Raw genomic sequence first — 12001 nt, forward strand, 5'->3', positions numbered from 1 at the left:
ATAAATAAATGTACACATATACAAAAATTTTTTTAAAACTCGTGTTATTAAAGTTCATTTCTTTTTTGATATGATCCTAAACTAAATTTATACATTGTAAAAAGTAATTATTTTAAAAGGTAATATACATATTACGTAAATGTGTAATATAATTTAAATTAAGCAGTTATATGAATAGGGGTATAGATAAGGCTACCAATATTATGGAGATCGCATCCCAAAATGTGACTGAAATAGAAAAAAGTGTTTTTTAATTTTGTTCGTTATTTTATTCGTTATTTTATTCTATTACTTTACTTAAAAAATAAAAGTATTTATGAAGACAGAGATTTCTTTCAAAAATAAATATAAATATAAGTTTGTATAAGTCCGGTAATGTATATTAAACTATTAAAGATTATAAGGATTACTATATTATTAGGAAATTATTAGGATTATTAATTCAAAGTAGAGAGAAGTAAAATAGAAGAACCTATTAAAATAACGTTCATAATAAATATACAAAAAATTTATTCTATCTCACTTTCATCCGAATCTACACTAGTACTGCTAGAGGAACTACTGCTAAAACTATCACTTTCTGAATCTGTGTCTGTATCACTACTATCGATGGAAGTTGAAGTGTCGTTGTCGGATGATGATCTGCAAAAATATTCACACATTATATATTTGATATTATGTTAACGTATCACAAACTCTATCTTTTTTGTTATTTTGTATTTAATAATATTTAATAATAGCATTTACTTACTCTTCTTTGTTCTTTGATGAAACATTTAGGGTTAAATTCTGTGCATGCTCCGTTATATCGTGTATTATATTTTCTATAACGACGTTTTCTTTTATAGTACAATCTATCGCTGTTTCTAATTCTACTAAATCCAAATTCATATTTTCTTTACTTGGATGTACCTTTAATTAAACAAACAAAGTAAAATTTATTAATCAAAATATAATATTTCTACTAAAAGTTTTATTAGTAAACTTACATCGTTTAAAAGAGGAATCAGCGAATCTATTAAAGATTCAGGAATTTTTTGCAACCAAATGAGGTAATCCTTGATATACAACTGATTCAACAAATATCGCGGCTCGTGAGAATTATTAAATAGAGTATATATCTCACAAAATTGCTTTATAATAAATTTCTTTCCTGTTGATAATCAAAATATTATTATTAAATATAAATCAAGTATTATTTAAGTATATATTAGAATTTATTATCAAACCTAATTTGACGACTTGCTTAACATCTTCGAACACTTCTAAGGATAACTTCCAGTTCCTTATTAAAGGATAACAAAGCGATCTTCTAATACATGCTTTTATAACTTCACCCATAGTGTTAAAAGTCTAATAACAATATTTTATAAAAACTTATGAATAAAGAAATATAATCGATGTAAAAATTGATAAGTAATATAAAAAACAGAAGTAAAAACATACTTGAAACCAACACAAAGTTGAGCTTAGCTTGTTAATCGTCCATCCGCTTTCGACTGTATTTTCACCATATGTTGTTCTATGATTATAACAACTACCGTATAAAATATCGATTAAACTTAAAAGTACTATATGAATTTCTTCATTATCTAATAAATATTCCTTGTTGGGAAACTCCTTCAATATTTCAATTTCGCTTTTATCAAATTTAATATCTTCTTTTTTTAAATTATTCCATTGTGGTGTATAAAAAATACATGATTCTGCATATTCGGTCTCCACAAAATCAGCCATATAATGATCTTCTTGGAAGTTTTTTGATTCCATTGCTTCCCGGAGATATTTACGTGTTCCTTCAGGAATGTTATCAGGTGCGGGCAAATCTATGACTTCTTTAATCCACGAAGGCTATAAATAAATTATTGATAAATGTTAAATATATTCATTTGTATGTATGTAAAATAGTATTTTATAAAAATCATATTAACGTACCTCGAAAGATGTTAACGCGCCAGAAATTTTATTTGCAAATCCATACTTAGGAGCATTTATCAATAAGTGTGAACTATAATTTGGCTGTATTGACTGAGGAATAGACCATTTATTAGATGCTTCTTTATCATCCTCTTCTTTATCATCCTCTTCTTTATCATCCTCTTCATTGTCATTCTTTTCTTCATTACCTTCTTCCAAATTTCTATTTATTTTCTCTAAATAAGCAGGATTACCTATTGAATTAAAGAAAGGTTTTCATTTAAAAACATCACGCTTAATATTTATCCACAAAATAAAGATATTATTATTGGTTTAATAACATACCAATCACTTCAATTTTTGGACTAACTGAATGTTTATGTTTCGGTTGTGACAATAGTGTAGTTATCATATCTAAATTAGGAAAAAATTCACCTTTGTTTACTTTAGAAAATTTTAAAGTGAAACAACCCTTATCACAATTATAGCTTCCAGAGGATGTAGAAGTCTCTTCTATTTCTCCAGGTAATTTTAGTCTGTAAATAAAATAAAACATATGTAAGAAAGAAAGATAGAATATTATCTATTAGTTTAAATAAACAATAAAACTTCATGAATTTCTTATATTTTACCTAAGATAGTATGGAATAGCATAAAATCTAAAATCATCTCCATCAACTTCTATCTGTGTATCCTTAATATCAGCATAAGGTGAATGAATAATAATTGTAATTTCATCATCGGTTTGCGTTATACTAAATGCAGGCGTTAACATTATTATACTATTTTTTTTTACAGAATTTTGGTTTATTTATTTATTTATTGATATAGAAATTTAATTGCAGAAACAAATTATAATAAAACACACACACACACGAATAAAGAATATAAAAATGAATTTAATTGCACAGTACAAGATACGCAGTAACGATATAACGTGAAAAATACTCTTTAAATAAAATGAGTTTCCTTTTTAATTTTTCCGGAAATGAATATTGAATTTGTAACCAATAAGAACGTTAACTTTAAATACCAATAATAACATTCGATTATTTTAAACATCCAATCATCGAGGTTAACCAATCACGTGTGATTATTTTGAAGTCTTATAATTTCATTGGTAGTCCTCTACGCGCTTGTGTAAATGAAAATCGATTGTAAAGATGACAAACTTATGGCGATGGTCACATTTACAAGGGTATGATTTCGATTCAAAATCGTTCAGAAGGGTCATGGCTATATGAGGGAAGAAGAATAAGTTCTCGAAAGGAAACGAAGTAGATACGAATTGATAGACTGTGTAATACTTGTAAAGAGGATCATATAAAATAAAAAATGGCCCAATTACCAGCAAAATTAATGTCATTATCGAAAAGTGTGTAAAATTTTTGGACAATTTTATTACTAACAAATAAATTAGTCTTCCGTTTACATAGTCGCTGTATTATAATTCGACCATTAATTATTATGTAACTGTCATTTATTGTCAAATTTCACGAGTATTAATTTGTTATGTATATATAAATATTCTTTTAATTTCTAGCATTTTATAATTTTACACGATTTCATTTGATTATAATAAGTGTCTTAGATGTAAATACAAATGATAAAAGGTTATGTTATAAATTACATATTGAAAGACACATCTCAAAAGTTACAATAGTTTTGAATTAAAATAAAAAACTAAATAAAAGGTAAAATATTTTATATTAATTATTTTTTATAGATTTGTTAAAACAGGCTAAGCCAAAACTACAAGTTTTTCAAGCTTATGCTAAAGTGGAATTAGTGCCACCGAAACTATCTGAATTACCCGCAGTGAGAAAGGGCATTACGGATCTTATTACCGCTGCTAAAACTGGTCGTTATAAAGAATTAACCATACGTGAAGCTTGGCTCAATACTTTAGTCGCTATAGAAATATATTGTTGGTTTTATATAGGTGAATGTATTGGAAAACGACATATTGTTGGATATAAAGTGTAAGCCACAATTATTATTACCTACGGTTAGATAATTATGTATAGATGATTAACTTCTTAAATATATAATAATGGAAAAAATGCTTTAATTAATGCATTTCATTTATTAAATTTGATATAATGTATAAGTTTATATATCATATTGTTATTCTGATTTTTATATATAATATTTATTTTTTTCTTTTATTATTATCATGATCTTTATTATTATACTATAATTTTCGCAAAATTTACACTATTCCAATAATACATAATCTTTTATAAAAACAAATCGATTCTTATTATCAAGAGTTTGAAGTAAATATATGTTGTTGTGCATAATGCCATATACACATTGCTCCACTAACATGAACATTTAATGAACGTATCATGCCAACTTGAGGTATTTCCACGCAAACATCAAGAAGGGATATTATATTAGCTGGTATACCACTCTTTTCATTTCTGCAGAAATTTTTTATCCATTAAGTAAAATTCTTACGGATAAATTAATTCGTACTTACCCTAAAACAAGTATTGTCTTCTTTTTAAATTGCATATTCAAAAGATTAGTGCTGTTAGCAGTTTGTTCAAGTCCTACCAAATCCCAACCCTTATTGTATTTTCCTAAGAGATATTCACGTAATTGATGAGGCTTTACCTGTTGTTTTAAAAATGAAAATTAATTATATATATTTTCTAGAAAAATATATATGCTATTTTTAATATGTTAAATGTTAAGTTTCTTTTATTGAATTTCCCACTCAAGCCATGATGATATGTCAGCTTTAAAAAAGCAAAGAAACTGGCATGGTGTTTAACATATTAAATGAAATTTAAATACCTCTTTAATATTTATCCATTTATCGGCAGATACACTGAGATTTTTAAATTTGTTATCTTCCAAATGCTGTATATTTCCAATAATGAATTCTTTAACACCAAATACTTCACACGTTCTTACAAGACCTCCTAGATTTGTAGGACGATCAATCAGAGATGCAACAATTATGATGCCTTCATTTTTTAAATGAGACAAAGGATGTTGCAATAATGTCAATGAATTATCATTTTCATAAGAACTAACTAACTTAAAAGGGATTATTTTCTTTTGTAAATCACATACGCCATCAGAATCTGTTTCAACTACTAATGTTTCCTTGTTACCTACAAAACATTTTTTTTTTTTGTAAATTTTTTATATACAACAATTATCGTACATGCATAAGACTTTAACTCACATGGATCGGCTTTAAGAAAGTGTGGAGGTACTTTAGATTCGGTTAATTTGTTATTTAAATTTCTTAAACGTAAAGGATGATTATTATATTCTGTAAAATTTAAATCTTCAAATAAATAAAGTGGAACCCACTCATCTATATAGATGGTGGACAATCTTGGTATCTCAAAATAGATAGTCTAAAAATTTTATGATTACTTGAATGCAACAATATTATTAATGAATAAAATATAATAAATTTAACAATATAATAGATTACCTGTAAACTATAATCATCTTCTGGATGAAAAGCAGAAAAATAAAAATCATCCTGTATTTGTAATGAATTTTTCATAGACTTTCCTTCTTGTAAATTTTTAACTGCTGCATTATATATTCCTGAATATTCTGATACGATGTTATCAAAATTAGAGCATTTTGATAGTTCGTATAATTTAACCAGAATCACCTAGTTTGACATAATAAAATAAAAAACTTGTAATTTTTTAATATCATAATCCCATAGTTCTATTACGTTCAACTTACCTGATTGTATAAACGCATATTATAATTTTGGCCTAAACAGCAATATGCAATGTATGGCATTGCTCGCGTAAGAAAATCACATTGAGCTTGTCCAGAAAAAAATAGAGAGACATGATATATTACACTTGCAATCGAACTTGTACATCCAGGACGTCTCGAGAGACTCTACGTATAAATTGTGAGAGAGTTAATGATGATAAATTTGATACTAATATTACTTTACAATACCTCTTCAAAGAATTCCCATAATTTATTATGTAAATCAGTATATTTTATAAATATCCTAATTAATAACCATTCTTGCATCAGACGTACACTATGCTGATTACTTTCTAATAAAATTAAATTACATATTAGTTCTTGAACCAATAGAATACTTTCCTATAAAAAAAATATAATTACTTGCATTAAAATTCTTTAATTTGATATAAAAAAAATGATAGAATTTATATGAAAATAAACTCTAACTTTTATTACCATGTTTAGTAGCGGCTCTAATAACAATAATATTTGCATCAGTCTATGTTTTATTCTATGCAAATAAGAATCTTTGAAGTATCTTTTATTCGTATATTTTTTCAATTCTTCAGAAACCAATTGCCAAAATATCAATGCATATTTAGGTTTTTCGGTAATTATTTTGTGAAATAATATTACTGCGTGTGCCTTCACGGTTGCATCAATATTATAGTCGCTATTAAAACAAAAAAATAAAAAATGTAATTTAATAATAGTCTCCAATATACTTTTTTTTTATATAAATATTAATACATAATACCTTACATGTTCAACGAATGAAGTTTATACAAGTCTTGAAAATCTTTTTTTATAGACAAATATATTTGATTTTCAATCTTTTTATCTCGTCTAATAGCATAACCATGGAGAAGACATGCGAATAATAATTTATCAACATTTATTTTATTAAAGATTGTATCGTTAATATCTAATGATTCCATTTGATTTAACAATATTCTTTTTAAATTGGGCATATGATCGCTTTCTTGAATCAATTGATTTAGTAACTAAAATATAATTTAAATATATGAGGATACAACAAATGAAAAACAAAGTTTTTGATATATTATTTCTTACTGGATTTATAATAATGGCAATGTCTGGTAAATCCAAAAATTTAGAATTAATTATAACTGTGAGAAGACTTTTAATAGCCATGGAAAAAGTGCTATCTTTTTTATGTTCAAATGTAATTTTCCAACATAATTGAATGGTCGATGTAAAATTTGTAATATCTTCTGAACGTGGTAGTCCATCCTTTTCGACGATTGTTTTCAATAACACTGCTATTGAAGGAATTATATTAATACCTTCCAGTTCAAGAAAACTCGATATTATCTCATACCAATCTATTTTCCATATATCAGTTGAAAATTGCTGAAGATAGTTGTGCATTAATTTAGTCATAAGAAACAAGTAATGTGACATAATCTTTCCTTTTTCATTTTCTGTATTACTAGGTCCCTTATTACATATTTGAAATTTGTTAATCTGTTTTATGCAGAACTCATACATATCTTTTGTACATGATAAAATATCTAAACTTTGGCAGAGAAGTAAAACGTGTAATATGGATAAATATTCGGTACCTTTTACAAAAAATATATTTTCAGATACTAGCGTTTTTAAATTAGATGTGTGCATGCTTATTGTTTCTTTGGAGAATATTAAATCTCTGTTATTCCAAAACGTTGTAATCATATTTAAAAATTCATCCAATTCTTCATAAAGTAGGATAGTAGATATCTTTTTCACATATTTAATTATAATTCTCATGGCAGTGTCGCCGTAGCCAAACAACATTTGTGTGATAATATTACGGTTTTCCTTAAGCAAATACGACATTAATTTGAGTACTTTAATATTTAATTGAACATTAGAATACGGCCTGTTGTCAGATTTAATCAACAAATCGAATGAATATTTTAATTGGTGTAACGCAACACATGATGGTGTATAAAGTATTAATTTAGCATCATACAGAAGACAAATCATGAGCACAAGCGTTTTAATATTAATCTTAAATGATTTATCATCCAGGAGATATTGTTTTAAATTATAACAAATAAAATTTGAAGCAATAGTGTTTGTAGTTGCTTCGAGTAACCATTTAACAATTATTTTCCAAGTATCTGAATCTTTTCTAAAAGTTTCGTCAATGGTAAAAGTATACAAAATATTTGAAAGTAATATTAAATCATTTAGCGTCATATTAGAAAAAGATATTATCTTAATAATATTAATTTGAGATGCAACTCGTAAAATGAGTGAATGTTTATTCAAATTTAACGATGCTAATGATTGAATAGCATTAAAATCATTTTCTTCCAATCTAATGCGAGATCGATTTCTTTCAAAAACATTAGAAAGAACATACGTAACATAAAATATCGCTACAGGACCCCAATTAATTAAACTAATGTGATACAAAAATTTCTTTAAAACAGAATCACCACAAGATTCAGTTAAGCGGCTAAGCAATTCTATAAGTTCTTCTACTAATTTTGATTCATTCTTATTGGATTCTATTTCATACAAAAAAGTGTTATTTAAAACATTTACAAAAAATTCAAGAAACTGATCATCATACATTACTACATCAACTTTGCAAATATCTAATATTCCTTGTTTGACTATACTTTTATTATCATTCTGTAATATTCTTTTAAAAATACAACTCAACCATGTAATATCAAAGCAATTTTTGCACACTTTGTTGCTTATTATCAAACTAGGTAAATGAGTTAAGGCAGGTAATATCAAATGAATTTGCACTTCTTGCAATGCTTCTAAGATCAACAAGAATTGCTCCCTATTTCTTTCTTTTGTCTTTTCAGAACAGGTATTGCATATGAAAGGAACCAGCATACTTTTTTTTACATCCAAATTTTCAAACTTAATGTTGCTCATAAAATGAATCCCTTTCTTTAATAGAGACAATGCCCATTTCCGATATTGTATTACATGGGAATCTAATCCTTCTGCGATCACTATCCAAAATCTATCTTTGCAGTACAGATCAATATATAGATCACGAAGAGAATTTTTTTCTAATTGAAAATAATAATCTGCGAGTGTATTGAGCGAGGTAAGCAAATCTCGAAGATCTTTCAATTCGCTTGAGAAAAGGTCCCAAACTGGAAATATTATATTATTATTATCAAACGTATTATTTAGTTTAGGTAAGATTGATGCTATCAATTTCCATTGTATATTGTCTTTTGTAGTTAAAAAATATTTTATATCATCTATGTATAATGGAACAAATTCTTCGCACTCTTTACATTTGTTTTTATTAAAAATATAACAATGTAGATTCAATGATTCTAAAAAACATTCCAATACTTTTATATACAATTCTCTTGTTGTGTTGCTGTTATTAAGATACAAATCTCTCAAATGTTTGAATTGTTCCAATTTGATTTTAATAGATTTAACATCGCAATATAAAACCATTTGCAATAACAAAATATCATAAAGAATCAATACCTCCGACATAGTGTGCCATTGATTTTTATGAAAAAAAATATTCTCAATATTGTTGATAGAAATATCATCTAAATGTCTATACTTATACGTATCACTGGAATTAAATTTAATTTGATACTCATAACACAATATCTCATGAAAAGTTTGCAATTTCTTAGTATCCAAAGGAAATTTGATTAATTCATTGTTATACAATTTGACTAAATTATGTAAACATGCAAATGGATCATCTTTAAACGAAGTATCAATGACTTCTAATATAGATAAATTATGGGTAGAAAATTGCATATACTTTTTATGTAAATCCATATTGAGTTAATATCATGAGCATAGTAACGATATTAATTAATAATTACTATTATTACTAATACAAAAAGCGATGTAATGAAAATAACGAAAAAACACTTATCAGACTTGTGTAGGAATAAATAAGAAGTAAAACAAATTTTGAATTTCTTCTTCTATTTTGTCGTTGTTGTTATACACTAAAAACTAAATGCAACGTAAAGGCGCGTTCGCGTAGACCTTTTGTTTATTAATTGCTTTTTTTTTTTTTTCCAATTTTTTTTATCGTCACAAATGAAAAATGACGCTTTTGTAAAAATGGAATTTATTATTTACTTAACCAATAAAAGTGCACGTGGATGTGTCACATGCACGGTTGGTGGATGTGATAGAGAACTTTGTAACACGTCGATTATTGGAAAGAGAAGGAAAAATATACGTTGGGTGTATTTGTTTAAATTGAGAAATTTGAAGAAAAAGAAAAAGCGACAGAAGAAATAAAAGAAAAGAAAAGAAAAGAAGAAGAAAAAAAATACCGTATCTCGATCGAAAGTTAAAAGTAAGGGCGCATGAATGATTTAGTTGATGAAATTTGCTTCCGATCACAGTTACAATACGGTCGACCGAATGTGCGTGCGAATGATCTTAAGCGCGTACAATCGAAGAAAGTAAAGTAGAATAAGCGGCGGGTCCTTCTATAAGCCCGGTGCAACGGTTAGAAACCTATGAATGAAGAGAAGTGGTGGATTATTCAAAATCATTAGCTGGAGCAAACAAGTGGCCATATCCCGGCGCATAAGTTTGACAGCAATGGCTAAAAGTAAATTTGAATATGTAAAAGAATTCGAACGGGACGATAATTGCTTGCCAAATTGTTGGATTGTGGTTAGAATAGACGGTAGGAATTTTTCCAAATTCACTGACGCTCATCAATTTGCCAAGCCGAACGATGTTGCCGCATTGGAACTGATGAATCGCGCTGCTATTACTGTTATGGAAGATTTTAAAGAAATAATATTAGGTTTCGGACAAAGCGACGAGTATTCCTTTGTATTTCGTAAAGACACCCAACTATATAAACGCAGAGGTTTGTATTTAGTGTTTACGCGACTAACCCCTTTTGTGTGAAGGTATAAAAAAAGAAAGTATATTTTTTATTTTATTTTATTTTATTTTTGTTTTGTTCTGTTTCTTTTTTTGTAAGTATAAGTAAACAATATTTTGTTGTTTTTTTTACTATTATAGCTATTCATGTAATAACACCAATGTTTGATTTTTCAGTGTCCAAGCTCATGTCCAATGTGAATTCTTTATTTGCTTCGTCTTATGTGTATCATTGGCCTCGATTTTTCAGAGGTAGAGATCTTTATTATCCGCCATCCTTTGATGCACGCGTTGTCTTATATCCAACAGATAAAAATTTAAGAGATTATTTGGCTTGGCGTCAGGCAGATGTTCATGTTAATAATTTATACAATACATGCTTTTGGAATCTTGTCCTAAAAGGAAAGCTAACTCCGAGTCAGGTATAATTCTCTTTTTATTCTTACATTAATTGGATGATATCATTTATTCAGCGTCTTGTAATATTTAGTATTGTATCTCTTTTTGTAGGCGGAAGAAAAACTTAGAGGTACTCTAGCTTCGCACAAAAACGAATTGCTTTTCCAAGAATTTGGAATAAATTATAATAACGAGCCTGCCATGTTTCGGAAAGGCACTATACTTTTACGCAAGCTTGTACCGGATGGTACAGGACGATTAAAGCCTGTTGTCGTTCCATTAATTGATGATATTATTGGTGATAGGTTTTGGAAAGAGAATCCGGAAGTAATAGGTTTAAAAAGTTTAGCAACTTATCAACCACCTATCATTAATAATGCTATGAAAAATACTATTTGTACATCAGTGCCTCTATCTCCTGGTACTCTTAAACATATTAATAATGTTACAGTACCTCCCGTTGTATGTAATACAAATTCAAAGAATGATGAAACAAATGTTATAAGAAGTAGAGAGATGGATGGTGATCGAATGCAATGTGAAAGTGACCAAATTATTAGAAAATAAGTTGTGTTACAATATTTTTTAAGACAAAACTAAATATATTATTTAAATCATGTGCTTATCCGTTCTTCGATCATGCAAAAGTGAATTTTGTTATAAAAATCAACAACGTATTGCATGCATTGATAATGGGTATGGATGATCAACATACATATCTTTTGCCTCTTTACATTAACATTGTTACGACGTATTGTGGATAAGTAGAAGAAATACGAATGGAACTTTTTGCAAACACTTCAGCGGATGAAGTTAGATGAAACAAACAAACAAGATAAACTTTTTACAATTGCACATTTTTAAATTTATTTCTCTATAATGTGTTTACCGATTTCAATGTGTACAGGTATATAACACAAGACATAAACATTTGTATTATATCATGTAGAATGTAGGGTACCTTTATTTTTTATTAATATTATTATTATATTATTATTATTATTATGATTATTATTATTATTATTATTATTATTATTATTATTACTACTACTATTACTACTAC

The 12001-nt window shown here is 27.3% G+C and overlaps 4 protein-coding genes across 4 annotated transcripts; 2 read left to right on the forward strand and 2 right to left on the reverse strand.

Annotated features, from left to right (window-relative positions):
* Positions 1–246: 246 nt before the first annotated feature.
* LOC106790622 (protein SHQ1 homolog) lies at positions 247–2876 on the reverse strand. Its single transcript, XM_014755667.1, has 8 exons — positions 2550–2876; positions 2263–2453; positions 1936–2171; positions 1447–1851; positions 1230–1353; positions 990–1153; positions 752–912; positions 247–642 (listed from the first exon to the last, which is right to left on the reverse strand). Exons 1-8 carry the CDS (start codon positions 2690–2692, stop codon positions 510–512), a joined length of 1557 nt encoding a protein of 518 aa, XP_014611153.1. The 5' UTR covers positions 2693–2876; the 3' UTR covers positions 247–509.
* Positions 2877–3076: 200 nt separating this feature from the next.
* On the forward strand, positions 3077–3988 carry LOC106790623 (ATP synthase subunit g, mitochondrial). Its single transcript, XM_014755668.1, has 2 exons — positions 3077–3292; positions 3644–3988. The coding sequence occupies exons 1-2, from the start codon at positions 3253–3255 to the stop codon at positions 3901–3903; spliced, it is 300 nt and encodes a 99-aa protein (XP_014611154.1). The 5' UTR covers positions 3077–3252; the 3' UTR covers positions 3904–3988.
* Positions 3989–4065: 77 nt separating this feature from the next.
* LOC106790619 lies at positions 4066–9391 on the reverse strand. Its single transcript, XM_014755663.1, has 10 exons — positions 6739–9391; positions 6427–6668; positions 6121–6337; positions 5872–6024; positions 5644–5808; positions 5378–5566; positions 5120–5297; positions 4723–5045; positions 4403–4539; positions 4066–4343 (listed from the first exon to the last, which is right to left on the reverse strand). Exons 1-10 carry the CDS (start codon positions 9157–9159, stop codon positions 4184–4186), a joined length of 4185 nt encoding a protein of 1394 aa, XP_014611149.1. The 5' UTR covers positions 9160–9391; the 3' UTR covers positions 4066–4183.
* Positions 9392–9748: 357 nt separating this feature from the next.
* Positions 9749–11559, forward strand: LOC106790620 (probable tRNA(His) guanylyltransferase). The gene is made up of 3 exons (XM_014755664.1): positions 9749–10522; positions 10717–10961; positions 11050–11559. Exons 1-3 carry the CDS (start codon positions 10165–10167, stop codon positions 11503–11505), a joined length of 1059 nt encoding a protein of 352 aa, XP_014611150.1. The 5' UTR covers positions 9749–10164; the 3' UTR covers positions 11506–11559.
* Positions 11560–12001: the final 442 nt, after the last annotated feature.

This window comes from Polistes canadensis, unplaced genomic scaffold (assembly GCF_001313835.1).
Source record: "Polistes canadensis isolate GaletaPanama2010 unplaced genomic scaffold, ASM131383v1 scaffold_249, whole genome shotgun sequence".
In the NCBI taxonomy this organism is placed as follows: domain Eukaryota; kingdom Metazoa; phylum Arthropoda; class Insecta; order Hymenoptera; family Vespidae; genus Polistes; species Polistes canadensis.

Bases quoted from the DNA above. Each gene is read 5' to 3' on its own strand.
- LOC106790622 (XM_014755667.1), bottom strand. From the start codon at position 2,692: ATGTTAACGCCTGCATTTAGTATAACGCAAACCGATGATGAAATTACA. The intron at 1,154-1,229 runs GTTTGATAATAA...GATTATCAACAG, and splicing joins TAAGCAAGTCGTCAAATTAG to GAAAGAAATTTATTATAAAG. The intron at 643-751 runs GTAAGTAAATGC...ATATTTTTGCAG, and splicing joins TCATCAAAGAACAAAGAAGA to ATCATCATCCGACAACGACA.
- LOC106790623 (XM_014755668.1), top strand. From the start codon at position 3,253: ATGGCCCAATTACCAGCAAAATTAATGTCATTATCGAAAA. The intron at 3,293-3,643 runs GTGTGTAAAATT...TATTTTTTATAG, and splicing joins ATTAATGTCATTATCGAAAA to ATTTGTTAAAACAGGCTAAG.
- LOC106790619 (XM_014755663.1), bottom strand. From the start codon at position 9,159: ATGTCGGAGGTATTGATTCTTTATGATATTTTGTTATTGCAAATGGTT. The intron at 6,669-6,738 runs GTAAGAAATAAT...ATTATATTTTAG, and splicing joins TTGCCATTATTATAAATCCA to TTACTAAATCAATTGATTCA. The intron at 5,567-5,643 runs GTAAGTTGAACG...ATGTCAAACTAG, and splicing joins ATATGCGTTTATACAATCAG to GTGATTCTGGTTAAATTATA.
- LOC106790620 (XM_014755664.1), top strand. From the start codon at position 10,165: ATGAAGAGAAGTGGTGGATTATTCAAAATCATTAGCTGGAGCAAACAA. The intron at 10,523-10,716 runs GTTTGTATTTAG...TTGATTTTTCAG, and splicing joins CCAACTATATAAACGCAGAG to TGTCCAAGCTCATGTCCAAT. The intron at 10,962-11,049 runs GTATAATTCTCT...CTCTTTTTGTAG, and splicing joins GAAAGCTAACTCCGAGTCAG to GCGGAAGAAAAACTTAGAGG.